At 50.5% G+C, this 26,392-nt stretch overlaps 1 protein-coding gene across 7 annotated transcripts in view; it reads left to right on the forward strand.

Moving 5' to 3' along the window:
• The window catches only part of DYNC2I1 (dynein 2 intermediate chain 1), a gene marked incomplete at its 5' end in the record, with an annotated part of 58,604 nt that overhangs the window by 16,066 nt on the left and 16,146 nt on the right, over positions 1-26,392 (forward strand). For 4 of the 7 annotated variants that reach the window (XR_013967661.1, XM_080818796.1, XM_080818799.1 and 1 more), the window contains 12 exons: positions 46-354; positions 4,586-4,662; positions 6,066-6,120; positions 12,891-12,968; positions 13,745-13,961; positions 15,043-15,145; positions 17,208-17,337; positions 19,024-19,135; positions 19,882-19,970; positions 21,209-21,338; positions 23,652-23,824; positions 24,693-24,855. Coding sequence is in view for 6 of the 7 variants with exons in the window: in XM_080818796.1 (XP_080674922.1) it covers positions 46-354; positions 4,586-4,662; positions 6,066-6,120; positions 12,891-12,968; positions 13,745-13,961; positions 15,043-15,145; positions 17,208-17,337; positions 19,024-19,135; positions 19,882-19,970; positions 21,209-21,338; positions 23,652-23,824; positions 24,693-24,855 (1,636 nt within the window). Of the gene's footprint in view, positions 1-45; positions 355-4,585; positions 4,663-6,065; positions 6,121-12,890; positions 12,969-13,744; positions 13,962-15,042; positions 15,150-17,207; positions 17,338-19,023; positions 19,136-19,881; positions 19,971-21,208; positions 21,339-23,651; positions 23,825-24,692; positions 24,856-26,392 lie in introns of those variants that run through there. The other 3 variants (XM_080818797.1, XM_080818800.1, XM_080818801.1) reach the window with 3 other exon arrangements.

Below are 26,392 nucleotides of genomic sequence, written 5' to 3' on the forward strand. Positions count from 1 at the left end.
CCATGTTTCGTATGCTCACGCATTTTCCATCTGTCCCATTCAAAGCTGCAGTACGGCGACAGTAAAGACAATCCTCTTAAGTACTGGCTGTATAAAGAAGAAGGTGAAAAGAGACACAGGAAGCAGAAAGAGCCAGATCGAGAGAGGAAACATGGAGAAAAAAGCAGCACAAGGGAAAGAAGAGAAAAGTATCCAAAAGAAAAGAGTAATTCCTTCTCTGACAAGGAAGGGGAAGAAAGACACAAGGAAAAGCGACACAAGGAAGGCTTTCACTTTGATGAAGAGAGGCGCCAAAGTAACACGGATAAAAAAGAGAGGTCGTCGAGAGAAGATCTTAAGAAAAGGGAATCCAAGGTACCATTTCTTTCTTTCTTTCTTTTATTTTTTTTAATATTTTATTTATTTATTTGACAGAGAGAGAGATCACAGGCAGAGGGAGCGGCAGGCGGAGAGAGAGGGGGAAGCAGGCTCCCCGCTCAGCAGAGAGCCTGATGCGGGGCTCGATCCCAGGACCCTGGGATCATGACCTGAGCCGAAGGCAGAGGCTTAACCCAATGAGCCACCCAGGTGCCCCCAAGGTACCATTTCTGATGCTTCTTAGCCTCTGTGGTCAGCCTGAGATGGGCACTCACAGAGAAGAGTTTTGTCTCCCTGTAGCCAGAGGATAAAACTTGTCACCTTAGTAAAAATGTGATGCAAGTGTGTGTGATGTGATCAATATGGAGAAATTGCTGGTCTACTAGGAAATATGAAATCAGATTTTCTGATTAAATTGTGAATGTACTTTTAGCATACACTCAGAAATCTGTCATGAAATTGAAATTTTGCAGATGATATTAAGTGCAAAGTAAATGGATAATACAGCAAAATGTTTGAATCAGAATTACTAGTGTAAGTTTACAAAACAGAACACAAAAATAAAACTGTTGATTGCAAAGGGTCTAATTTTCCTCCCATGTATATTGATAGAAACCGCAATTGCTTAACATTTTCCTGTCCTAATTGTATCTTTTGTTTTCACGTATATACTTTCTGCTGTGCTGTTTTTCCAGACTCTGAAGCGAAGCGATTTCATTCTCCTGTTTCTTGGTGGTGCTCCCTTTCAGGTGGACGCAAAGTGAGGGTCAGATGTGGTGAGGCTCAGGAGGGTCAGGCCTTCGGGGCAGAGACTGGGGCCCCTGGTTGACTGGTGCCCGTCCAAGAAAGTATGCGTGCGTGTTTTTGAGGAGCGTTTGTTAATGTCCTGAAAAATCTTTGCAGTTGCTGCCTGGCCTCGTGCCCCTCCTGGCCGGCTCTTGGCTGAGTGTGATACATCACGTCTGTGCCTTCCCTGAGGGCGGGACCGCACCCCGCCCCGGCACCGCCGCCTCTGCCCGTGATCAGAGCATACGGTTATCTGACCGGAGCAGTTTTGCTGACCGCGGACAGACGTGCATCTCAAGCCCCTGGGCCTCCCTGGGATCAGGCCCACTGAGTGTTTACCTGCTGGCGTGTCAACGAGCTGAGGGAGGCAGGGATTGAGAGCGGGCCCTCACAGACACGTGTTCATTCCTCTTGTGTTTTAAATCTCTTTCCCTAGATCAAAATCTTTTTAGGGAGTTTCCCGCAATATTTCATTATGAACATTTTTAAACATACAGCAAAGTTGACAGGTTTCCTCCTTCTAAATCCTCCCACTAACATTTTAATAAACTTGCCTATTTCACATCCCTGTATCAAATTTAGTGACTAGAAACGGCCTGTTTGGTTTCCCACAGAAATCCTCTCTGACACTTGTCACAACATTCACATTTGGGTTTTGTTAAGGCTGGAGGTAAGAGACGGCCCCTGTGGATAAAACCGTCGCCGTCAACAGTGCTCCTTCCGTAAAGACTGCCGTAGTAATTAGTCCCCTCCAGAGGCTCTCCTGATGGGTGACCAACTTCGTTTCTTTGATAGTTTCTTCCTCTTTGTGGAGTGGCCACTCTGTGCTCGCCCTTGTTCCATATGCTGAGGACACAGCTGTGACCAAAAGTTTTTATTGTTGTGGTGCTCGTATGTCACCGGAGAAGCCATTTGATAAAGAAACAAACGCACACACAGTGTATCGCAGTGATTAGTGAGACGTGTGTTTTTTTTTTTTTTTTAAGATTTTATTTATTTATTTGAGAGAGAGTGAGAGGGGAGAAGGGCAGAGGTGGAAGCAGGCTCCCCGCTGAGCAGAGAGCCCGATGCGGGACTCGATCCCAGGACCCGGGGTCATGACCTGAGCCGAAGGCAGACACTTAACTGACTGAGCCGCCCAGGCGCCCCTCTCTGTATGATTTTTTTTTTTTTTTAAGATTTTATTTATTTATTTGACAGACAGAGATCACAAGTAGGCAGAGAGGCAGGCAGAGAGAGAGGGGGAAGCAGGCTCCCTGCCAAGCAGAGAGCCCGACGCGGGGCTCGATCCCAGGACCCCGGGACCATGACCCGAGCCGAAGGCAGAGGCTTTAACCCACCGAGCCGCCCCCGAATGATGTTTGATCCGTTATTTTAATTGTGTTTCTCCTCCAGTTCCGTTTCGTTTCACTTCTTTCCTTTTGCCTTCTCTTCTCTTCTCTTTCTGTTTGTTTTTTAAGTTGGCTTCGTACCCAGCATGGGGCTTAACCTCACAACCCTGACATGAGGAGTCGAGTGCTCTACTGCCGGAGCCCGCCAGGTGTCCCCTCCTCCGGTCTCCCGGTAGGGCTGGAGAGGTCATGACTAAGCATAATAACTATAACGAGGTGTCTTCTGAAGATGATGGAGCAGTTGTTTGTTAGAAGAATCCGGCGTGATTATGCCTCTCTTACTGCTGCTGGACACGGACCCTGCTCCTTTCTGCTTCTGGGGCAGCGACTGCCCAGGCCCCTGTGGGCGTCTGTTTCCAGCCCAGCATCCCGCTGGCCAGCCCACACGGCACTGAGCTGCTCGTAGCTGCTTTTTCTTCTTTATACCTAGACAGCCATTAAGTCATATTTTTTTCTACCTGGCATGACTGATTTCATTTTTTTTCCCATTCCAATCTATTTAATAGACTGATGCCAGACCGCTCTTCCTGTTAAACATGTAATTATACTTTTCTCCAGTTAATTTTGGAAAAAATTTTACAGAAAGAATAAAAAAAACCCAAAATTTATCTATGATTCCAGACTCAGGAGATAACCCATTTTGTAATAAGTATGTATATACTTAAAATTCTTTTTCCTATGTGTAAACGAAGGCAAAACTGGAATCACGCTATTTTTCCACTTTGTGCTGGGAAATAGTCTTTTTTTTTTTTTTAAAGGATTTTATTTATTTGGCAGAGAGAGGTCACAAGTAGGCGGAGAGGCAGGCAGAGAGAGAGGGGGAAGCAGGCTCCCTGCCGAGCAGAGAGCCCGATGCGGGGCTCGATCCCAGGACCCTGAGACCATGACCCGAGCCGAAGGCAGAGGCTTAACCCACTGAGCCACCCAGGCGCCCCCGGGAAATAGTCTTTTATGATGGGTATTAGTGGCATCTCGTCCTCTTTCATGTGGCCATAATCTTACTTATTTAACAGGCAACCTAATGTGGGACATTCAGGTTACTAATTATTTTTTATTTCATAAATTATTCGGTGATGAACAGATTGAAAACCTTAATACATGTTTGTATTCTAGGAATTGTTTTCTAGGAATAATTTCCTGGAAGTATTTATAGATGTAAGAAAGTGTGTGAATATCTTTAACTGTTTTCAGGGCTTTTGGTATACATTGTGTACTGCGCTCCAGACTGCCTTTCTTGGTGGGTGATTTATTCCTGCCTCCTCCTGCTCTGCACTCTTCATGGGTCAGTCCCCAGGGCTGTGAGCTTTCTCTGCCCCAGGGACGCCCTGGCCCTGGTCCCCTGGGTCTTCACCTGTCCCATTCCTGCCTCATACCCCTCCCTCCGGGCCATTTCAATGTGTGCCTCTCTCTTTAAAGCACCTATCTGGGGGCGCCTGGGTGGCTCAGTGGGTTAAAGCCTCTGCCTTCAGCTCGGGTCATGATCCCAGGGTTCTGCTCTGCAGGGAGCCTGCTTTCTCCTCTCTCTCTGCCTGCCTCTCTGCCTACTTGTGATCTGTCAAATAAAAAAATAAAATCTTAAAAAAAAAAAAAAAAGCACCTATCTGGATTTGTCGGCTTGCAATCTAATGGTTTTAATTTTATCTTCACAAATTCACTTAATTCAAGAGAATTATAGAAGTAGAATTTATAGATCAGTTGTTTACATTTTCTTTTTTATAGGTGGATGGATCCATGAAATAGCCACATTATGTTTGAAAGTTTATAATTTTAAGCGGTGTAAGGAACTAGTCAGATTTATCTGAAAGTAATGTGAAATTGATAAGTAAAAATGTCTTTTACTTGCGAGGTAATGTATGATCGTCTTTTAGTATACCTTTACTCCTCTTCCTTACGTTAATTATGTGATTGAAGATAGCGGGTAAAAAGTTCTTTCAGGAGATACCCGTGGTGGAGATGCTTTTGTTAAATCTGGAGTTCGCACTTGTTGTACAGAACTTACAGTGACTTCACTATGCTGTGCTAATGAGTGTCATGGAATTTTTGTTTCCTAGAGCAGTGAGCACCGACATCGGGGTGCAAGTTCACGACGAGATCCCACCAGCAGCCAGGAAGGACCGTGCGCTCTCTGGTGACTGTCGGGTGCACTGTGCTTCCGCAGAACGTGTTTCTTATGGGGCCTGATTAGAGTCAGTAAAGGAGAGTGAACGATAGATACACTTCACTTACCCTGATGCAGCCCCTCCAAATTACAGTCTGGGTGCACTAGAGGAGCTTGGAGCTTGTTATAAATCACTAGTCCCATTTTGCCTTTTTTTTTTTTTTTCCAGGTTTTATTTATTTATTTGTCATAAAGAGCATCAGGAGCAGAGGGAGAAGCGGCTCCTTGCCACGCAGGGTGCCTGGTGCGGGGCTCTATCCCAGGATTCTGGGATCATGACCTGAGCTGAAGGCAGACGCTTAATGACGGAGCCCCCCGGGCGCCCCTTTATTCTGTCCTTTTCCATATTTGCTCCCGTGAACTTGGAGAGGAGCATTACTTTGGGGGGTGAGGGTGTGCAGGCATGCTCCTGGCCTGCAGCCCGTGGAGCCCGGGGAGGGTGGAGTGTCTGCGGGCGGGCTCCTGGCCCCGCTCTGTGCCGCCAGGGCCCCGACCAGTGTTTGTTAGTCGGAGCGCAGAGACTGTCTCGCCACAGCCAGGGCTCAGGCGGCGGCCTGCCGGGACGGCACGTCTGCGTCTGTGGGGCCTGCGGGTGACCCTCCAGAGCTATTTGTTCGTGGGTCAGTCTGACAACAGCACCTCTTCTGTGTGGGTTTGGTGAAGGTGACAGGTTAGAGTTGGTGTGTACATTCTCATTTTGTTCGTAAGCTCTAGATTTTCTAAAAGTTTTTATTTAAATTCCAGTGTAGTTACTGTGCAGTATAATGTTAGTATCAGGTGTACAGTGTAGTGATTCAGCCCATCTGCTCACCGCCCGGTGCCAGCCCCATTCCCTGTTCCCCCGTTCCCCACCGCCCTCCCCTCTGGGGGCCCGCCGTGTGTTCTCCAGAGGGAAGAGTCTGTTTCTTGGTTTGCCTCTCCTTTTCCCCCCCTGCTCATTTATCTCAATTCTTAAATTCCACATATGAGTGAGATCATACGGTGTTTGTCTTTCTCCGACTTATTTCACTTAGAAGAATATTCTCCTGCTCCATCCATGTTCTTACAGATGGAGGACCTCATGCTTTTTCTGGGAGTGACTAATAAAATTACAGAGTGTTCTAGAACTCTCATAAGGATAGAGAGGCATACACAGGCACAACTTTGCTAAAACACATAGTTTCTTCTCTCTGCTGAGGCTCTTTCTTGGTTTGCCGCTGAAGTGCAAGCGATGTAGGGAGACCCTAGTGCCCACGGCTGTAGCGCGACGGGCTCTGGAGGTTTGCCGGTCTTAGCAGCTTAGATCAGATAGAAGAGCCTTCGCTGAGATGTCAAATGCTTTATGTTTCAAGTCTTTGTTGAAAGTTAATTTTGGATTTGATCTTATTTCCTAGGTATGCAGAGAATTTAGTAAGAAATAACGGAAAAGATAAAGACTTGAGAAGGAAGGTAAGACATTAATGTTGACTTTGTTATGCGGCAAGAGTAGCCCTGAGTCTTTGTGGTTGACTCGGAGAGCAGAGCCTGCGGCAGGCCTTGCCGGCAGATGGGTGATTCGAGTGGTAATTCCAGGAGGACATAGTGGACACGTTTAGATGAAAAGACGCGAATAGCTCGAAAGTAGGAAAACGGACTAGAGGGAGCACCACGTGGCCCCTGTGTTGCCGCTAGAGCAGCTGCGCCCGGGGCAGCGGGACCGCCTCTGAGACGAGCCTGTGCCCTGCGGGGGACCTTTTGTAGTGACAGAATCACGAGCTCACAGGAAGATGTTGCCGTCGTAAACGAACGCATCCCTGATAAAAGAGCCTCAAAATACAGAATTAGAGGGAGAAGTGGAGGGTTCGAGGGTAGTGGGGCCTCTGGCGCCTCCTTTCAGTAGGGCACAGAGCGACAGCATTTCCCAGCTGGCCGCACGTTAGGCCCCTTAGGGGAAGGGACAAGCTCCTGGAGACAGGAATCCCCACGCTGTCCCCACAGAGGGCGGACGTCTGGTAAGTGAGCAAACCGCCTCAGTGTTGAAGTCTTCCCACAGGGAGGCCCAGGCTCCGACGACCTCGCGGGCACACCGCTGTGGTCCTGCCCTCCCGTGACTGCCCCTGCGCGTGGAGGGCGATGCCCGGTCTTTGCTTTCTTCCCATCGTTGTAATTACCGTCAGAATCGTCTTCGTGGTGACATTGTAGTGACTGAGGTGGTGGGCGCTGGGGTTCTGATTATCATCCAGACGTTTTCCTAGTTGGTTGTTTCGTGTTGTAGGGGATGTGGTGAGCAGACGCGGGGTATTGTGTCTGAAGACAATTTTCCTGTCACTTTCCTTGGTAGCTGTCTGAAACCTGAGATGACCCTGAGATAATCATCTCTAATGTCGTGTGCCGTATTTTTATGTATCTCTTTATCCCTTATGCATACACAGAAACACATGGAGTTTTTGTTATTTTGATGTGGGTGTGTGGGTGTGTTTTATTCATTCAGTTTTGGGGGTCGTTGGATCACTCACCATCTAGCTAAAGCTTTTCAACGACTTCTTCCCAGGTAACCTTTTTGCTGTATAGGCTTTGGCCCTGGTGCATGAACGTGTGTATTTGGGAGTTAGGGTGCCTTTTCTGTCTTGCACATGCACGCCCACCCCCACGCAGTGCCCTGTTTTTCCCAAGTCATTGTTCTAGTGACCTAGCTCTGCCTCACACTTTTTGTGGAGAAATTCTGGAACTGGAGTTGTTGGATGAAAATGTACAGATTTTATAGTGTTTTCCTTATATCTTCCAATTCTTCTAAGGAGCTGTAGATCAGCACTGTTCACCAGAGTATGATGTGAGCCACATTTATAATAATAAATTCTCTAGTAGTCACATTAAAACACAAAAAGAAACAAAATTCATTTTAAGAACATGCTATATAATCCAGTATTTCTGGAATATTATTATTCAACATGTAATCAATGTGAAAATTATCAGTAAGACATTTTACAATCTTTTTTTTTTTTTTTTTTTTGCTAGAAGAGCAAAATCTGTGATCTCTTTTCCTCCTGAAGGATTCTTGAAGGGATTTGGCAGCTCATTTTGGCCCATGATTAGGTCATATGTTTCACAGCATCAACACCGACTTTATCTTGGTTTAATTCTTAAGCCTCATGAAAAGCCTACAATGTGCCAGAATAATTCTCTGGATACAAGGAAAGCTCCATGCTCTCTTCACGGTAACACATCATTCTGTCCGCAGTCTTATGCACCGAGTAGTTGTGGGTAGTGATGTCTAGGACTTGTGCCTTCCTCGTGCCGGTGACCACAGCAGGGGTAGAAATCGGTGTTTCCCTTGCCGGCACAGGGTCACTTTATCTGTCCCAGTCACTAGGAGGTAGGTCCGCTGCTGCCCCCTTACCCGTGGTTTCAGATACCCGCGGTCAACAGTGGTCTGGGGGCAGATGGCCCTTCCCCAACGTGTCAGGCTCCCTGCGCTGCGTCATACATCTGCGTCACTGCCCTCTCTTCATCTCTTGACGGGGCATTTCGTCATCTCACGTCCTCATGAGAAGGGCGGGTGCAGGACAGTAAGATATACTGAGAGGGAGACCAGAGTCACAGAACTTTTATTATGGTATGTTGTTATAATTGTTCTATCTTATTCTTAGTTATCGCTGTTCATCTCTTAAATTAAACTTTGTCGTAGGTATGTATGTACAGGAGAAAACATGGTATGTATAGGATTTGGTACCATCTACCTTTTAGGCATTGCTGGGGGTCTTGGCGCGCACCCTTGTGGGTGAGCAGGGAGCCACTGCCCTGTTCTTATCCCCACTTCTCAGAGGGGAAACCCGAGGCACAGAGCTTACTCACCCTGGGTGATCTTGTATTTTTACCTTGGGGCCAGAACCCCAGTCCTCAGCCACTGAGGGCAGCCTCCATGGGGGGCCCGGGTGGGCTCTGGGGCTGTCCTGGAGACCCTCTCTGTGCTGGCTGACCACGGCACTGTCTTCCAGCACAGCCGCGAAGAGGTTGCCTCGATGTGGAGGCTGGCCCAGAAGCCTGGGAGAGAAGGAACGGCGGTAAGGAGAGCCCGTCCTTCCGTATTTGGTCCTCCCATCCAAAGATCTGCTTTTACTTGTGATTGTTTGCTTTTTTTAGTTAACATATAATGTATTATTTGTTTCAGGGGTACTGTGGTTCATCAGTCTTACACAATTCATAGCACTCACCATAGCACGTACCCTCCCCAGCGTCCATCACCCGGTTACCCTATCCTCCCCGCTCCCCTCCAGCAACTCTCAGTTTGTTTCCTGAGATTAAGAGTCTCTTATGGTTTGTCTCCCTTTCTGGTTTCCTCTTGTTTCATTTTCCCCTCCCTTCCTCTATGATCCTGTCTTCAAATTCCTCATATCCGTCAGATCGTATGTAACCGTCTTTCTCTGATAGACGTATTTCACTCAGCCTAATACCCTCTAGTTCCACCCATGTCGTTGCAAATGGTGTGTTTTTGCTTTCATAGTCCCTTTTTATTAGGGTAATCACTACTCCTTTTAGACAGCAGAACATGGGTGTGAAGGGGAGGAACAGACTTCTTTTTTTTTTCCTAGTTTTTTTTTTTTCAATTTCTTTTCAGCATAACAGAATTCATTGTTTATGCACCACACCCAGTGCTCCGTGCCATATGTGCCATCCATAATACCCACCACCTGGCTCCCCCAACCTCCCACCCCCCGCCCCTTCAAAACCCTCAGGTTGTTTTTCAGAGTCCACAGTCTCTCATGGTTCGTCTCCCCCTCCGATATCTCTCAACTCCCTTCTCCTCTCCATCTACCCTTGTCCTCCGTGTTGTTCCTTATGCTCCACAAATAAGCGAAACCATATGATAATTGACTCTCCCTGCTTGACTTATTTCACTCAGCATAATCTCTTCCAGTACCGTCCATGGTGATACAAAAGTTGGGTATTCATCCTTTCTGATGGAGGCATCATACTCCATAGTGTATATGGACCACATCTTCCTTATCCATTCGTCCGTTGAAGGGCATCTTGGTTCTTTCCACGGTTTGGCTACCGTGGCCATTGCTGCTATGAACATTGGGGTACAGATGGCCCTTCTTTTCACTACATCTGTATCTTTGGGGTAAATACCCAGCAGTGCAATTGCAGGGTCATAGGGAAGCTCTATTTTTAATTTCCTGAGGAATCTCCACACTGTTCTCCAAAGTGGCTGCACCAGTTTGCATTCCCACCAACAGTGTAAGAGGGTTCCCCTTTCTCCACATCCTCTCCAACACACGTTGTTTCCTGTCTTGCTAATTTTGGCCATTCTAACTGGTGTAAGGTGGTATCTCAATGTGGTTTTGATTTGAATCTCCCTGATGGCTAATGATGATGAACATTTTTTCATGTGTCTGGTAGCCATTTGTATGTCTTCATTGGAGAAGTGTCTGTTCATATCTTCTGCCCATTTTTTAATATGATCATCTGTTTTGTGTGTATTGAGTTTGAGGAGTTCTTTATAGATCCTGGATATCAACTTTTTGTCTGTATTGTCATTTGCAAATATCTTCTCCCATTCCGTGGGTTGCCTCTTTGTTTTGTTGACTGTTTGCTTTGCTGTGCAGAAGCTTTTGATCTTGATGAAGTCCCAAAAGTTCATTTTCGCTTTTGTTTCCTTTGCCTTTGGAGACGTGTCTTGAAAGAAGTTGCTGTACTGCCTATGTTCTCCTCTAGGATTCTGATGGATTCCTGCCTCACGTTGAGGTCTTTTATCCATTTCGAGTTTATCTTTGTGTACGGTGTAAGAGAATGGTCGAGTTTCATTCTTCTACATATAGCTGGAGGAACAGACTTCTGCCGGCATTTCTGTTGCTCTTGTTGGAGAGTCCGGGTTGCGTCGAAGGCGTCCCGGTGCCAGGGCTGGGCGAGGTATGGCTCACCGCGCGTGCGCCGACGCCGCAGCCTTCCTCTGTGGGGCGGGGGAGGTTTTGAAAAGAGCGGGCCAGGCAGAGGTTCTAGCTAAGTAAAGAGCCAGCCTTGTCATCATTGCTCTGTATTTACATGCAAGACGGTTGAGGAGAATTGAAGAAACCAACTAGAGACCTCTCAGAAGATGTGATTCATTATCAGTGAGACAGAGTCAGGGTAACAAATAATTTTCAGAAATAAATGCCAAACCAGGGAGATCAAGGAAATGGCACTATCTTCTTAGTTTTTTAATTTTTTAATTAAGATTTTATGTATTTATTTATCAGAGAGAGAGGGAGAGGGAGGGAGAGAGAGAGAGGACAAGCAGGGAGAACAGCAGAGGGAGACGCAGGCTCCCCACTGAGCAAGGAGGTCAGTGTGGGACTCGATCCCGAAGCCTGGGGTCATGCCCTGAGCTGAAGGCAGCCGTTAACGGACTGCAGCACCCAGGTGTCCTGGCACCATCTTTTTATAAGGGGAGGTCAGGGATAACTGAGTAGTTCTTTCCAAGACTGGTCCGTACGGCACCAGGGCACTCTTCTCAGTGCCCCCAGGGAAGGGAGCTTGAGCAGCTGCTGGTGGAACCTGGTTGTCAGCTGGGTTCGAGCTCTGCAGAGAGGTGGCGTGTCAGCCCTGTGGTCCCCTGGCAGAGCGCCTGGCACGCCCTGGGGGGCTGTGTTTGCTGAGTGGCAGGATCGCCTTGGAAGTGGTGCAGAGTCCCTGTGAGTGTGTGTCACGGAGTCCCTGTGGGTGTGTGTCAGGGCTCCGGTGCCCGGGAACAGCGTTCAGCAGCACGAGGCTGCAAGTTTTGCTTAAAGCTCCTGCACAGCATGTGTGTGTTTCTGTCATCGATTATCGATTAGCAGGAGCCCTGTCTACTGCTGCAATACAGAGCAGTGTGACGGTGTGCCGAAAGGACCGCTTTTAGGGGACAGTTTTTCCTATGAAGTCTCTGCATAAAATAACTCTCCCCACCCCCAGGCGTTGAGGTGCCCTTAATAACCCTCTCAGTCCTGTGGGCGTACGAAAATGTGCGTCTTCGGAAAGTCAGACGCGGAGCAGCTGGATGTCTGTGTGGCATCGAGCATCGGTTTGGGCCGTACTTGACTGCACGGCGCTGGCCCGGGCTCCAGCGATGACGGATGCGCTCCCCGCTGGCAGACCGTGTCCCTGGGTGCTCCCCGAGCTCCGTCTGCCCCTGCACGTCCCTGTCTTCTGTCCACACTCACCACGGTCTGGCCGCGCTTCCCGTCCTCCCCGTAGGCTCCCTCTCCCTCCTCTGTGTCTGTTTTGGGTGAGGTGCTGACATCCATCCAGTTTTCACCACTGAAAATTGGAGGCCATTTCTTTCCTACCCCTGAAGCCAGGCCCTGTCACCCTAACCCTTCGCACCCTGAGCCCATGCTGCCCATGTGCCCATGTGCCAGAAGTGCCCCTTTCCTGGCGTGCTTGTTTCCCCTCCAGGATAGGAACCAGAGCCCTTCTGGTGAACGTCTGGGGCGCGGGCCCATCCAGCCGGGCTGAGGAGTACCTGGTGTGAAAGCGGGTGTGGTGCCATCACGTGTCTTTCCTGAGAAGGAGGGGGACCTGGCAGGGATGGGGGTGCTGGGCTGAGGGTGATGGCGGGGGAGGGTCGGGGCCCGAGGGACCCCTGTGACGTGGAAGAGCAGATGTGGATAAGAAGAGAAACAGCTTTGGGAGGGAAGATGCGGGTTTTCCAAACGTCTGTTTCGTTTCTGCTACCGTCTTATCCTGGAAACCTAGAATGTGTTTCTACTTGGTTTTCCGGGTTCCTGGACCAAGATGGCTTTAGGGTGATGTGTGCAGTTTCCCTACACATCCAGAGCCCGGCAGAGCACCCCCGCCACTGTGGGACTTAGTGATTCCCCTGTTTATTCTCTGGCCCGGAGTGAGGAAGCCACCGGCCAGGTGCTGTCCGATTTGGAGCCTGGAGTGAGCCATGGGCCAGGTGTGCTCTGATTCAGAGGGACGAGGATTTGTGTAGCTTGTCTGCGGCTCCATGAGGAGAGGGCCACACTAAGTACCTCGTGCTACTGGTCTCATCAGAGTTTAGCGGTTTCTCATAAAGGATAAGTTCTCTAATTTTTTTCTCTTTATGGTCATATTTACTATTAGCAAGGTGCTTCTTAGAGAATTTGTTGTTGGGTTATGTTAGTTTTATAAATACATTTTAAAATTAGCAACATCGTATCTTAGAAAACATTTTCCCAACGTATTTGCAACATTCAAATTTGTGATTGAATTTTTTGTGTGTTTGTTTTTACCTCTAGGAAATGGAAAAGGAAGACTTTGATTCAGAAAGTGCTGGAGCAGATGAATATACAGCTTGTTTTGAGGATGATTTTGAAGTTTGTATAAAGTTAAAATTTTTTGCAGCTTAAAAGTAATGTGTTCTAAAATCTGCTTTTTTTTTTTTTTAAAGATTTTATTTATTTATTTGAGAAAGAGAGAGTGGGAGAGAGCATGAGAGGGGAGAAGGTCAGAGGGAGAAGCAGACTCCCCGTGGAGCTGGGAGCCTGATGCGGGACTTGATCCCGGTACTCCGCGATCATGACCTGAGCCAAAGGCAGTTGCTTAATCAACTGAGCCACCCAGGAGCCCTAAAATCTGCTTTATTAACTTAATAGCCTTATTTCTCTCTTTTCGTTACCCTTAATACTCTTTATCTGTGTGATTTAGGCTTTTTACCAACAAAAAGTGCTATACTTCTATCAATGCTTACCAATCCGATGTAATTAAATGAATTCACAATTGCACATATCAAGTGCACTGCACCCAAATGTGAGTGTGTGTATTGGAACAAACATTGTGTGCAGAGGACACACACCCAGCCCCCCCCCAACACACACTGTCATGTTCTCAGCACAGGAATGTTAGCACGTCAGTGTTACTAACAGGTGTCAGTGTATGTAAATCTGTACAGTGTGGTTCATTTTCAGAGAAAAGGGCAGCAGTTTATATAGTTTTATAACTCAGTGACACTGACATCCGTTAACTGTAAAAATGTTTCTTAGCTGTAATGAGCATTTTGTCTCTTTTAATTCTAGACAGTATGTTTGTTCCAGGTGTGTTCTTTAAAGTCAGGTTGTCTTCCGAGTTCCAAAGCTGGGATTATTGTTTGTAGGACTACGAAGATGACTTTGAGGTTTGTGATGGAGATGATGACAGCTCTAACGAGCTGGAAGCAAGAGAGAAAATTGAAGAGCTTCCTCTGGCCAGAAAAAAGGAGATACAAGAAATTCAGAAAGCCATTAATGCAGAAAACGAAAGGGTCAGCGAACTGTCCTGCAGACTGGCTCAGAGGCAGGGTCCGCCGGAGGGTGAGAGGGGCTCGAAGACAGGTACACGCGTCCGTCTCTCAGGACAGCGGGCACCCGCGCCCGCACGGTCCTTGGGGGCAGAATCATTCTAATTAGGTGGCAGACGTGTGAGTGTCATGTGCTCCTGCAAGGGTGCCGTGTGGGCCACTCAGAAGATACTGGTCCTGTGTGTCCGGGACTGTCTGAGGGGCAGAGCTGCGCGTGGCCTCCCTGGGGTGGCCTGCAGCCTGTGGGCGGCTGTGAGCACAGGTCGTTCTGGGGGCGCTCACGCAGGAGCCACCAGTCCTGGGTGCGGCCCTGTTCACTTTTCCCGTGGTGTCAGTCGGCCCGTCTGCAGCGCGTCCTCTGTTTTCGGATGCCACCGCCTTTGAGTTTCACACGGGAAAGTGACCAGGTCAGAGGGAGGCTCAGAGCCAATGAGGGCCTATGTGGGTGGTGGCCGCGGGGCTGAGGCCCGGTTTGAGGAGATAGGGTCAGGAACGTGGGCCACCGGACCTGTCTCACGAGCACTCCTGAGGGACCCCTTCTTTCCAGGGGGTTTCCTCTATGAAGTTAGAAATGGCACTGTGCTATGATAAAGTCACTTGTAAGAGAAGAAGTAAATATTTTCAAGTCGCTTAAAGGGAAGGCTATGACATTCTGATAAAAAACTAGCATTGAACATAGCACCAAAGATCAAATAGGACAATGTTAAAAATATTGCTGCGTGATATACTTCTTTACGTTATCTAGTAAAACAATCAAATTAATACAACTAATTATGATTAATAATTAATATGATATAACAATCCAAATGAATGTAGGCAGAATGATTATTATCCTCATTTTTTTAAAGTTTTATGTATTGAAGTAATTCCTACAGTCCACGTGGGCTCAAACTCATGACCCGGGGATCCAGGGTCTCCTGTTCTGACCGAGCCTGCCAAGCACCCCTAGTCCCCTCGTGTTCTGTGCCGGCCGCAGAGGAGGCAGAGCTGAGCTGGCGAGTGCTGACACGTCGAAGGTTCTCTAAGCTCTAGCGAAACCAGCGTCTTGGGAGCCAGGGAGCGGTCCTGCGTGAGAGATGCTCAGTCTCACGACACGGCGTTCTCTCTTTGTGCAGGTGCAAACAGTTCCCCTGCCAGAACCCCTGTTTGTGGAATTTTCATTGATTTTGCCACGGCCTCACGCCGTGAGAAGAGTCGGACTCAGGCCCTTAAGCAAAAGTAGGTGTGTTGGGAGTTTGTGAAGGGATTTTGATATACTTCAACGTGCTTTAAAAAACGGAGCTTTTCTTTTCATTTTCACTGCGGATGTTAGGTACATTTTTAAATTTGTGCCGCATTTCTCCGTGTTCTGCTGTTGTGTTAATAGTGTCTGTGTGCGGCCTGCTCTCCCCTCCGCTTGGTGTCCAGCGTCTAGATCCTGGAGTCACCCTGGGAGTCATGGCCTGTCTTGGCTGAGGGGATCACAGCCATGCGCTCCCTGACCTGCCTGAGCCGGGCCCTCCCGTGTGTGGGCCCTGGGCTCCCCCTCGGGGTGCAGTTGGCACCACCTAGTGCCTGCACACTGGCGGCCTCAGTGTTCCCGCGTCCCCGGGTCCCCATCTCAGACCGGGAGGCTGAGGAATTTGTCAGGGTCCAGAGTACTAACGCTTGGTAACACGTGGTGCAAGCTCCCCTCTTTGTCCCAAGCACTGTGCTCCTGTGTGTGAACCACGTCACTCGGTCCCTGCAGCTCCATTTTACAGATGAGGAGAGTGAGGCTAAGGGTCAACGTCTGAATGGAGGAGCTGAGCTTTGAACCCAGGGCTCCCAGATGTCGCAGTCCAAGCTTATAATTTAAAAATTTATAAGATTAGAAATTTATGAAAGCCAAGGTGTATAGTCTCAAGTAAAGGGTTTATCATATTAAACTCAAGCATGATTTAGGAGTAAATGTAAAAATTAAATGATTTTTGGGAAACTGTGTTTAAAAGCCATCATTCCATCTAGCTCGGTACATGACTTTAGTGGGTGCTTAGGAAACTTTGCTTAATAAACTAATAAATCATGATTAATAAGAATAAGTTTTCATATCATTTTTGTTGTCCTTATATTTTGGGCCTTCAAAATGGTAAAATCAGTTTTTGCCACTATGGTTAGGTTTTGTTTTTGCTTTAACCTCATTCAAGTCTTGGAAACTACATGTGGTTTAGTGTAATTTTTAGAAACTCGGAGATAATCAGAACCATACGGTGTAATGTGTGGGCACAGATAAATGTAAGCTGGAATTACGTTCTACAAAGCAAGAAGATGATAGTTGCAAGTTCTGTGTACTGGTTGTGTCAGTGGGGGGCCCTTGGTGGGCACAGGTCATCCCACGGTTTCAGGTCCTGGGATGTTACCATTTTATGGTACATAAGTATACGTGTATTACTTGAATTACTTCGGGTCAGAAATGATGCTGAATATGGAGGACTGTGGAGGTACTAATTCGGGAAGGTGTGACAGTGGCCAGAGTGTAAGGTTATGGAAAGGTGGCCGTTAGTGGGGAAGCCCGAGAACAGGCACGTAAGGAGGGAGGGAGCAGATCTCATTTGCAAGCTGCCCGGTGGTGGAGACCATTCCCCACAAGCAGTCTGAGCACCAGCCGTGTGGAAATCATAGTAAATGGGAGAAAGCAAATGCTCCGGCCAGGCAGAGCTCGTATCCAGTGCAGGTAATGAACTGTGAATTCAGGGCTTGGTCCTGGGCAGGCCATGGGAGGGGGCCCGGAAGGAAAGAGAGACCAGCTCAGGTGAGTGGAGAAGGACGGTGTGTGAGGCCAGGGGAAACCACATACAAGAAGCACCCGGGGGCCTCATCGGGCAGGAGGGGCAATGCGCTGTGTCACATGCTGCTTGGCCACCTCCTGTCTGGGCATCTCGGAAGGGTGGCCTAAAGGACGGCATGTACCTGGCCACAGCCCAGGTGACCTAACAGGACGTAACCCTTCTGATCAAGGCATCAGTTCATGAAGTGAAGTCGTTGCTTTCCATGGATGTTCTAGGCAAGCACATATTCTAACTTTATTTTGTGTTCACGTCTGGCGCACGGAATTAGAACCAAAAATTTGGTTCATTTTCTGTTTGCATTGCTGGTGCATGCATGACTTGTTATTAACAACCGTTGAGTACCTCAGACTCACACGCACAGGAAAATTCGGTCCTGGGCAATTACCTGATCTGATCATAAGCTTCCTTATGCTCCCGTAATTCCCTTTGTGTGTCATTAATTTGACTTTCTCTTGCTTCCATTTGTTTTAAAGGATGCGCAGTACAAGGCTGCTTCGGCTCCTTGACTTGGATTTTTCGTTCACTTTCTCTCTCTTGGATCTGCCTCCGGTGAATGAATATGATATGTATATCAGAAACTTCGGGAAAAAAAATACCAAGCAGGTGAGCAAAGATGTGTTAACTAAGTGGCAGAATGCAAGTGCAGTACCATAAGGTACTCTTGTACTGTGCCGTATCCCGTTCCGGAACGTTAGGGCTTGGGAGTGGTGAGGGACGGGTACAGACCTGAGGAGAGGGAGTGCCTCCATCGTGTGGTGCTCGTGAACCTGGGGAGATTGGGCAGATGTCCCCCCGGGCTCCACGGGCTCCCGGGCGGGGACGGATGGCCCGCGTGGAACGGTCCCAGACTTGCAGAGGTTTTGTTAAAAGTCAAGCAGAGTGTTGTGTTTGGATCCCTTGCCCGTGCCCTGCCTTCTCCCCCAGGTCTCAGAGTGCCCGACCCGCCATCCCCGCCCGCCTCTCTCTGTTACCTTGCTTTCCTCCTCTCCTCCACTCGTCGAGTCCCCAGTGTGCACGTCCGTTGTGCAGGTGAAGCCCTCCCTCGTGGCTTACGCTGAATTCTCTTTCTTCTTCCAGACTTGCCATATCCACACCACACACTCTACTCCCCCTGCCGTACTCTAGGGTTAGTTCTGTGACTGTCCAGCTTCCCAGCAAGGGTGTAAAGTCGGGCATCGTCCCTTCTATTCTTCTGTCCCTGATGCTGTCAGCGGTCAGCAAGCACTTGGGTTCGCTCCATCTGTACGACTCTTTCCACAGGGAGACGGTCACAGGGCAAACCTCCGCGAGCTGACACCTTAGTCTTGGCTTCGAGGCTGGCTCCCTCCGTCCTTGAGCAGATGACCTGCTCACTTCCAAGCTATTCGTGACACGTTTATCTTTACTGAAGCATGTACCTTTGCAAAATAAAACAGGTTTCGTTTGGTTTTGCAAAGCCAGAGAATGTTCTGAGAAGACAGGAAGTTGGTGAGCTGGGCGGCAGTGTTTGTCAGGAATGAGGGAGTGTCTGTGTTGTGTGAACGGAGGTTTTGGGCTCCCGGTGAGAAAGCTTCCGTGGGGCAGTGTTTGAACAGGCGGCCAGAAGGAGAGCAGCGAGCTGTGTGTAAAGCAGACGTGCTCCCTGAAAGTGGGGGGGCAGGTGCTTTGGGGGTTGGATGCTCTCAGGTCTCTGGGCCGGCAGGAGCTGTGGCTCACGGAGGTGTTGCTCACGGAGGTGTTCCGTCCTGTGGGAACCTCCTCCCGCAGGCTGGGTGGGGAGTTTTTGCCCCCGCGAGGTTGTGCTGGAACCTCCTGGGGGCCTTTCTCCTCGGGTCGGGTGGGGTCGTACCCTTGATGCAGGTAGGCCCCGTGGAGCCCAGGGCTTGCCCTGCGGCGGAGGCGGAGGCGGTGCTCTGGGTCCTCAGCCCCATGGTCTTGGAAGCCTTGAGGTCGGGGTGCTGAGCTTCAGGCTTTCGATGTGTTTCCATCCCTGTCCTCCCCTGCAGCTGCTGACTGTCGCTCGCATTCGGGGACGGGGACTCCGGCTCGGGGGCTCCTTCCACTTCTGTCCAATTTTTACTTAACAGTTGAATGTGATTATTTGAAAATATCTTCAAAAATGAGGCCCGTATGTGTCAACATGTGAGACCCAGTGGTCTCTGCAGGATTGTTATTTCCACCAACACCTTTGACAAAAACAGGAAGACTCATTATTAACTTTAAAACTTCTGTTTTTTCCTTTTTGGGGGGTGGGAAGGTGCTCTGAAGGTGACACCGAGCGCTAATTCCAGTGTCTCTCTCGTTTTCAAGGCCTACGTCCAGTACAACGAGGATGCTGTGGACAGAGACGTCCAGACTGAGGAGATAGAGACCCGAGGGGTGTGGACCCAGCACCCTGCCGAGGGTGCCGCCGTGTCAGGCGGTGAGAGGTCTTTGCTCTTGAGTGCCGCCTGCAGTGTCTCGATGTCGTTTCCGGTGTGGTGTTTGTGACCTTTCCTGTCCTTCCTTGTGCCGTTTTCCAGGTGTGGTTGTTAGTGTGTGACTAGGGAGACTCTCTGTTCTTCCCAAGAGCAGACTAGCTTTTGGGACTCACCGACATGAGCACTGAGCTAGGGGCCCAGTGGGCCTTGACCAGGGTTGGTGACTGACTCTTTGGTTCCTAAGCAGAGGGAGTCCACATTCACACAGGTACTTTCCGATGGGCCTGTTCTCACTCAGAGAACTTCCTCCACGCGGTTGTTTCCAGACACGCTGCGTCAGTGCGGACGGAAGGCCCAGGGAGTGCCTGGGGCCGTGCTCCGAGCAGGTCGCCTTCCTAGTCCATCGTTAGTCGTGGACTTAGCCCGTGTGGTGGGGGCCGTATTGCTCCCTTTCCTCAGGGAAGCCCCTGCTGAGAGAAGAAGATACCCAACCCTGACACAAAGTGAATAAATTGATGCCTTTAACTATTTCCCTAAAGCATGTAAGTAGGGTTCTGTGTACAGACTTTCTGTAAAACAAGGTACAGCTGTTTTTGAAAAAATCGTGGTGGATCTGGAGATCACAGTGTAAAGTTCTCTGACTTTTCCTTCCGGGGAAAAGTTTGTAACGACTCTTTGAACCCTAAGGTGTGTAAAACGTGAAGTTCAGGGTCAGCTTCATCGGTTCAGTGCAGCCTGCTCTCCTTAGGGAGCGGGAGCGGAGAGCTCTGCGATGTGGCCACGGCACCGAAGGTCGACACACCCCGGCTGTCCAGCTTCCTCCGGGCCGCCTGCCAGGTACGCGTTCATCCGGCCCCCGTGGGACGTGTGTCACCACAAGGCGGGTGTGTATGGGGATTCCGTACTGTCATACCGATTGCTTACATTTAACATAAATAGAGATGGAAAGCCAGACTTGCTAAGTTGTGAAGGCAGCCATTCACAAAGCTATTCAAAATTAGTAAATTCATGACTTTTAACTGATTGTGGAAATTTACAAAATACCTCCAAAGATGATGGGAACGGCCTGTTGAACCCCACGCGCACTGCTGGTTGTCACCTCATGGCCGAGGGTCTCATCCATGCCCTCGCTCCCCCACCCCACCCCCAGCTATTTCTGAACAGACACTCAGCCCCTCGGCACTTCCGCATGAGTCTCTCCAAAGGCTCAACATGGGCGATACTCCTTAAAACGATCAAGAGCGAAGTCACTCACATGCCCTCCATTGTCTCCTGGGTCTTTGTGGGAGTGGCACGCGCGGTGAACATGGACCCCGACGGTGGGTTTGGAGCCAGCCTGTTTCTCCGTCTGTGTTCTGGACACATGGTGGTCCCTTCCTCCCCATGCTGTGTTACGGAGAGGGTCTGTGCATCCTGAGATAGATCATACTTTCACGTAATTTTAAATTTAATCGGCCTCTCTTTTAGGGTCTGTTAATGGGGATCTACGAGGAGAGAGCCTTTGGGTACAGGGTGAGAAGGGAGGTTGGGGTGGAGTAGGAATGAATGAGGCCCGAGCGGGCCAGGTTGGGTCTGGGCTGACCTTGACCTACCAGCTCTCCTTCGGCTTCTGCAGCCCAACCTCCCGTTTCTCCTGGTTCTGCCGTGTGAACCCCTGACCCGTCATCACCCCAAACATGACCCTGTTAGAACCATGCCAGTGACGTACGGCTCATTCTCTCCTCACCGTGGCCCCATGAGAAAGACAGTGGTGGTGTGTCCATGCCACGTCCGTGCCCCCTCTTTAGTCAAGAAGACCGGGGTGGTCCGCTGTTTTCCTTCTGTTATTTTTAGCAAAAGCATTTAAATAAGGACTCTCCTGTGCAGTTTATGTTAATGTCACTTTACCTCTTAGTTTCTGTTATTGTGCAGAAAGAACAACGTGATTTTGTTCTGTTCATTTCTATGATGTCTGGAATTTAAGCAGTTGTTTTCGGAAATGCGATAGATGCGTAGGTAATGACTTGTGTGTTCTGTTTTGTTCTTACAAAAGTGCGTATGTTTGCTTACGAAGGACCGCTCACTGTCTTTGAAAGGTGATTGCGGTTCTGCTTGAAGAGGACCGTGTGGGACCCGAGCCCGGCTGGAGCCCTGGGACGCAGGACGGCACCCTGCCCGTCAGTGACAGGTCCTCGCAGCTGAACGCCGGCCTGCCGTTCCTTCAGAGTAAGGGCTGCTCTGCGGGTGTTGGTGCGCACAGAGCACTCTTTACTGTTGCCTCCCGTGTCCCCGTCGCGGGGCTTCGCCACCCGGCCTCCGCGGCCCTCTGAAGGGCAAGGTCGGTTTCCTTCTAAAAAGGAAGCCGTGATAGAGTCCAGTGAGCACGCGCCCGACACGACAGACGGGCGCGCTGTGATCTCAGTGAGTGGGAGCTGAGGGTCTGTGGGTTTGGGTTAGATGCCGTTTCTTCCAGTCCCTAATGTGGTTTCCCTGGGCCCCTTGCAGGGCAGCCCCGGGAGCCGCGTGAGGGGGTGTCCCTGACTGCGGTGTACACGGCTGCTCGGTGCTTCCCGTGGGCCCCCGTCCCCGGACCTCGGCGGTCCCTGAGCGGTCCCTGAGCGCCGCAGGCCGAGCGGCCGCGTGCACGTGTGACCGTTGAGATTGCCCGGAGCCCAGTGCGTTCACGAGCTCAAGCTGGCGTTTCTGGAGCTGGTCACCTCCGCCTCGTTCCGGCTGCTGAGGTCGTGGCCGCAGCCTGGTCCTGGTCTGTGCTCCGAAGGAGGGCAGAGGAGTGTGTGAGTCTCTTCAGCAACTCGTGTCTCGTGCTGCACGCAGAAGACACAGGTGGCGCGCCTGCCGGGAGAGAGCGGATGTCTTCAGGGCTTTACCTGAAGCCAGAGAGAGCCCGCAGGCGGGCAGTATTGGGGTTGCGCCGGTAAAGGCACAGTGTGATGCCGGCAAGACCAGCTTCTGCAGCTGCCGCGACCTACCGGGCGCCCAGCGGCCTGCTCGCCCGGCGTCCCGGGCCCGTGGGGAGCAGGTGGTGGTGCCACTTGCTCGAGGTGTTTCTTCTGTCCTGCCTGCTGTCTAGAGATTTAGACTTTCATGTGGTCCTGTGCATTAACCGGGTACAAAAATGGCATTATTAGTTTAAAAAATCTCATGCTCTGTGAGAATTTTTCATTGTTAAAAAGGTAAGAGTTACCCTATCAGAAAAATAGTTGATCATGGTCTCTGTAGTACTCAGAACACGCATGTCACACTCCTACACCCACCGCACCCCAAGGCATGGGAGTTGAAGATGTGCTTTTGTTCAGGTCAGGACGAGTGACAGTGGTTCACGAAAGCAGAGGGAGCTTGGGCTAGATACACGCATCTAGGATCCTTGGCGAGGGACACGGGACGCACATATGTTCTCGTAGGACCAGGCCCTGGGTGTGGTGGGCACGGCTTCCCCCAGCGAATGGTGTGCAGGTTTCTCTTGTTAGTTTTGTGTTTCGTAACATGAACGTATTTTTTGAGAGAGAGAGAGAGAGAGAGAACGCGCGGGGTGGCTGGGGAGGGCAGACCCTGAAGCCAGGCTCCACGCCCCGTGCAGAGCCCAGCGTGGGGCGCGAACTCGAGGCCCCGAGATCACCACCTGAGCCGAAACCAAGTCGGCTGCTCCGCCGAGAGAGCCACCCCAGTGCCCCTTCAGTGACATGAATTTTGAGGTAACGGAAGGAAAAAGAGATTAGATGGCAGGTTATCTGACAGAGTGAGAAGTGGGTCTCACCCGTGAGCCCGGGACTTGGTCTCAGTACGCCCCAGCCCATGCCTCTCACGGACCGGTGCGGCGCCGTCCTCGCTGTTGAGACACGGCCCAGCGAATGATGCGGCCAACGCTGGCTGCTGTCTTCGGGCCGGGGGCAGGAACCCTGGCCTCCAGGTGACTGGAGGGGTGAGTGTGCCGTGTGCCAGAGGGGTGAGTTCCGAGGACAGGAAGTGACAGGGCCGGCGCTCTAGGGTCCTGAGGGAGAAGGCCTCGCTGAGTGAAAACCACAGGCTTTGAGGGGCTCAGCCAGGCACGAACAGGTCCCCGGGTGGCCTGACTCCAGATCGTGTCCAGGCAACCTGGTTCCCTGGGAGAGCCGGCAGACGGGGGGGCCTACGCCGAGCATCAGGAAACCATGAGGCCACCCGGGCCTTTCTCAGGGAGAACAGTGGCCACTTGCCGAGAAACCCAGACCTCAGGCCCAGGCAGCTATGAAAGGACTTTGTTCATTCCGGGGAACTTTATTTGAATATTCCTTTAAAAAAATATTTCTTTGAGAGAGAGAATGAATGGGGGAAGGGGAGAGGGAAGAGACTCCCCACTGAGCCGGGAGCCGGATGTGGGACTCGATCCCAGGACTCTGGGATCATGACTCGAATTGAAGGCAGACGCTCAACTGCCTGAGCCACACAGGTGCCCTTATCTGAATATTCTTGTGTGTTCATTTAACGTGCATTCCGGCAAACACCAACATGATGACACACTTCTCTTGTTTTTACCCCCAGATCGGACAGTGTTGTGCTTATGTGCCTCTCGGGGGCAGAGACAGATGGTGGTGTCTGTGCACGGGCTTCCTGGAGCCCCGTTCGCCCCCGCTCTGGACGGCAGATACGTACTGTGCGTGTGGGATATCTGGCAGCCTTCGGGGCCCCAGAAGGTGCTGATATGCGAGTCGAAGGTATGGCCCCAGGAGAGTCGTAGGTTTAGGGACAGGAAGGCCCGGCTGTGGGCGGGGCATGGGGTCAGGTGGAGGGCAGCACGGGCCCGTGGGCACTCAGGGGTCATTTCTTTCTCTCCCTGGCTGCCCTCAGCTGTGTGCAGGTGTGAGGGGACATAGGCATGTGTCTGCTTTGACTCTAGAAATTCTTAGTTCAAAGGTCAACTCAGACTGAAGAAATGTGGGGTCATCACAGCCTTGTGGGTCCACTGGGATTGGTAGGTACCAGCGTAGCTACACTTGGCATGGCTCTGGACCCCAGAAGTGTCCTTTTTGGCTCGTAGGATTTGAGTCATGGATATTTCAGGAGTTTCTTAGTGGGCTGAAGGGTGGCAGAGCCCTCTCTCGTGTGCCTTCCAGCCCCTCATTAACAGATACGGTGGGAGAGCCGTCCTTTTAGGTCTGCTTCCGTTTGTGTTGGGAAAATATACGTACTTGTATTTTCCTGTTCATGTGCTCTTTGATATCAGAGTCATCGATGTGCACCGAAGTTGTTGAGAAGAATAACTTTTATAGGTTTCATGATACAGGATGTCAATAAAATGACAAAGCATGGCGTTGCCGTTCTGGGCCTGGCGACTTGGGTTGAACGGAAGGGTCATGGTGCACACTCTGTGTGCCCCGGTGTGTGCGAGGCACCCATGTCTGTGGTCGCCGGTCCTTCAGGGCAGCTCGTCCTCCCTGCTTTTCACCTGGAGCCGACGCAGACTTGCACCTGCTTAGTTCTGGGTCAGGGGCTCCCGGGGACAGTGTGGGACGTGGGGAGGGTTGGCGCTCCCCGACCATGGCCTCACGTTTTTAGTCTCCAGGTTCCTGTGTGTCATTCCAGGTCACATGTTGCTGCTTTAGCCCTTTTAAAGCCTTTTTACTGTTTGCTGGGACAGTGCATGGCTCGGTGGTCGTGTGGGACCTACGAGAAGACTCCGGAATACATCGTTATGTGAAGCTGGGCGATTGCTTCTGGACGTTCAGGACAGCAACGTTTTCTACTGGTCAGTGACACCCACCTGCCCATCTGGTATCTTCTAGAAAAGTCAGGATAGTGTGGAGGAACATCCTTCCTTCAGATTACCCCAGAGGACGGGGTCTGACCTATGAGCAAAAGAAGCATTTGATGAATAGCAAAAACAAAACTCTACCCTCAGGGCTCAGCTCACGGCCAACAATGATTAGCATGCTCTTTTTTGTTAAATTTCTGGATTCCAAATCCTCAGTGAAGTAACTTCTAGTTTTAAGTTAGCAAGAGGCCCATTGGTACGTGTGTGTTCCACGGCTCAGTTAACCCCACTGATGCTTGAAATAGACAGAAAATGCCTCCCTCCTGGCGGTGGAAGGACCCTGCACAGCTGGACCTGCCAGGAGCGTCCCTCCGTGCGGCGGGAACCACAGCCGCGGCACCCACGCAAACACGGGCCGCGGCAGCCGCACCCACCCGACCACAGCGGCAGCCACAGCCCCCACCTTGCTGGTGGGCCCTTGTGTCCCGGGGCGTCCTCAGTGCTGCGTAGACACAGGTTGTCTGATGCCTGTCTTGGGCTACTTCCCTGCTGCTCAGGGAGAGGAGAAGCTTGTCCCTGGTCACACTGATGTCGTGGCAGAGCCTGTGCTCAGACCCCATCATCTTCACTCTGTCTTCCTCTCTGTTCCTGCCCAGGATCCCCTGGGCCCCACGTGCACTTGATTTCCTGTGTCTGATTAGTGCCACCAGCCACTAATCAGTTTTCTGTCTACGGTTTGCTTTTCCCCTGATGTCCAGTGAATGGGATCCTCCAGCATGTGGACCCTGGAGCCTGGCTTCTTTCACTTAGCATTTTGCCTTTACGGGTCTTTGTGCTGTTGCATGTACCAGCAGCTCGTGCCTTCCCGTGTGCCCCGTGTGCCCAGTGTCGTTACCCGATCGCCAGGCGGTGAGCACGTGGTTAAGTGTGGCTGTGGGCGGCTGAGGCGAGAGCCTGCTTCGGAGGGCCTGTTTCAGCCGCAGCAAACATGAGCTTCTGCTGCTCTGCCCCTCGCCAGCACTTGGGACCACTGACCTTTTAGCCACTTCGGTAGGTGTGTACCGGTGTGTCACTGTGGCTTTAGTCTGCATCTCCTGGTCACATAGGATGTGCAGAACCTTTTCAGAAGCTTTTTAACAAAAGATTTATTTATTTATTTGAGAGAGCGTGCTTGAGGTGTGGGGAGAGGGGCATAAGGAGAGGGAGAGGGAACGTCAGTAGACTCGGTGCTGAGCGCGGAGCCCGACGCTGGGCTCGACCTCACGGCTGGGATCACGGCCTGAGCCGAAACCAAGAGTCGGTGGTCAGCGGACGGCTCCGCCCGCGTGTCCCATGGGCTTGCTTTAGCCGCTGTGTGTCTTCTTCCAAGAGGTTCTGCTCAGGGCTTCAGCACATTTGTACAAGTGATTTATTGCCTTGTTGAGTTATAAGAGGTTATTTTTTTTATTTTGGATAACAGTCCTTTATCAATGTGTGTTTTGCCAGTATTTTCTCCCAGGCTATGGCTCATCTTCTCGAGAATTTCTTAACC

This window comes from Martes martes, assembly GCF_963455335.1.
Source record: "Martes martes genome assembly, chromosome: 11".
NCBI lineage: Eukaryota > Metazoa > Chordata > Mammalia > Carnivora > Mustelidae > Martes > Martes martes.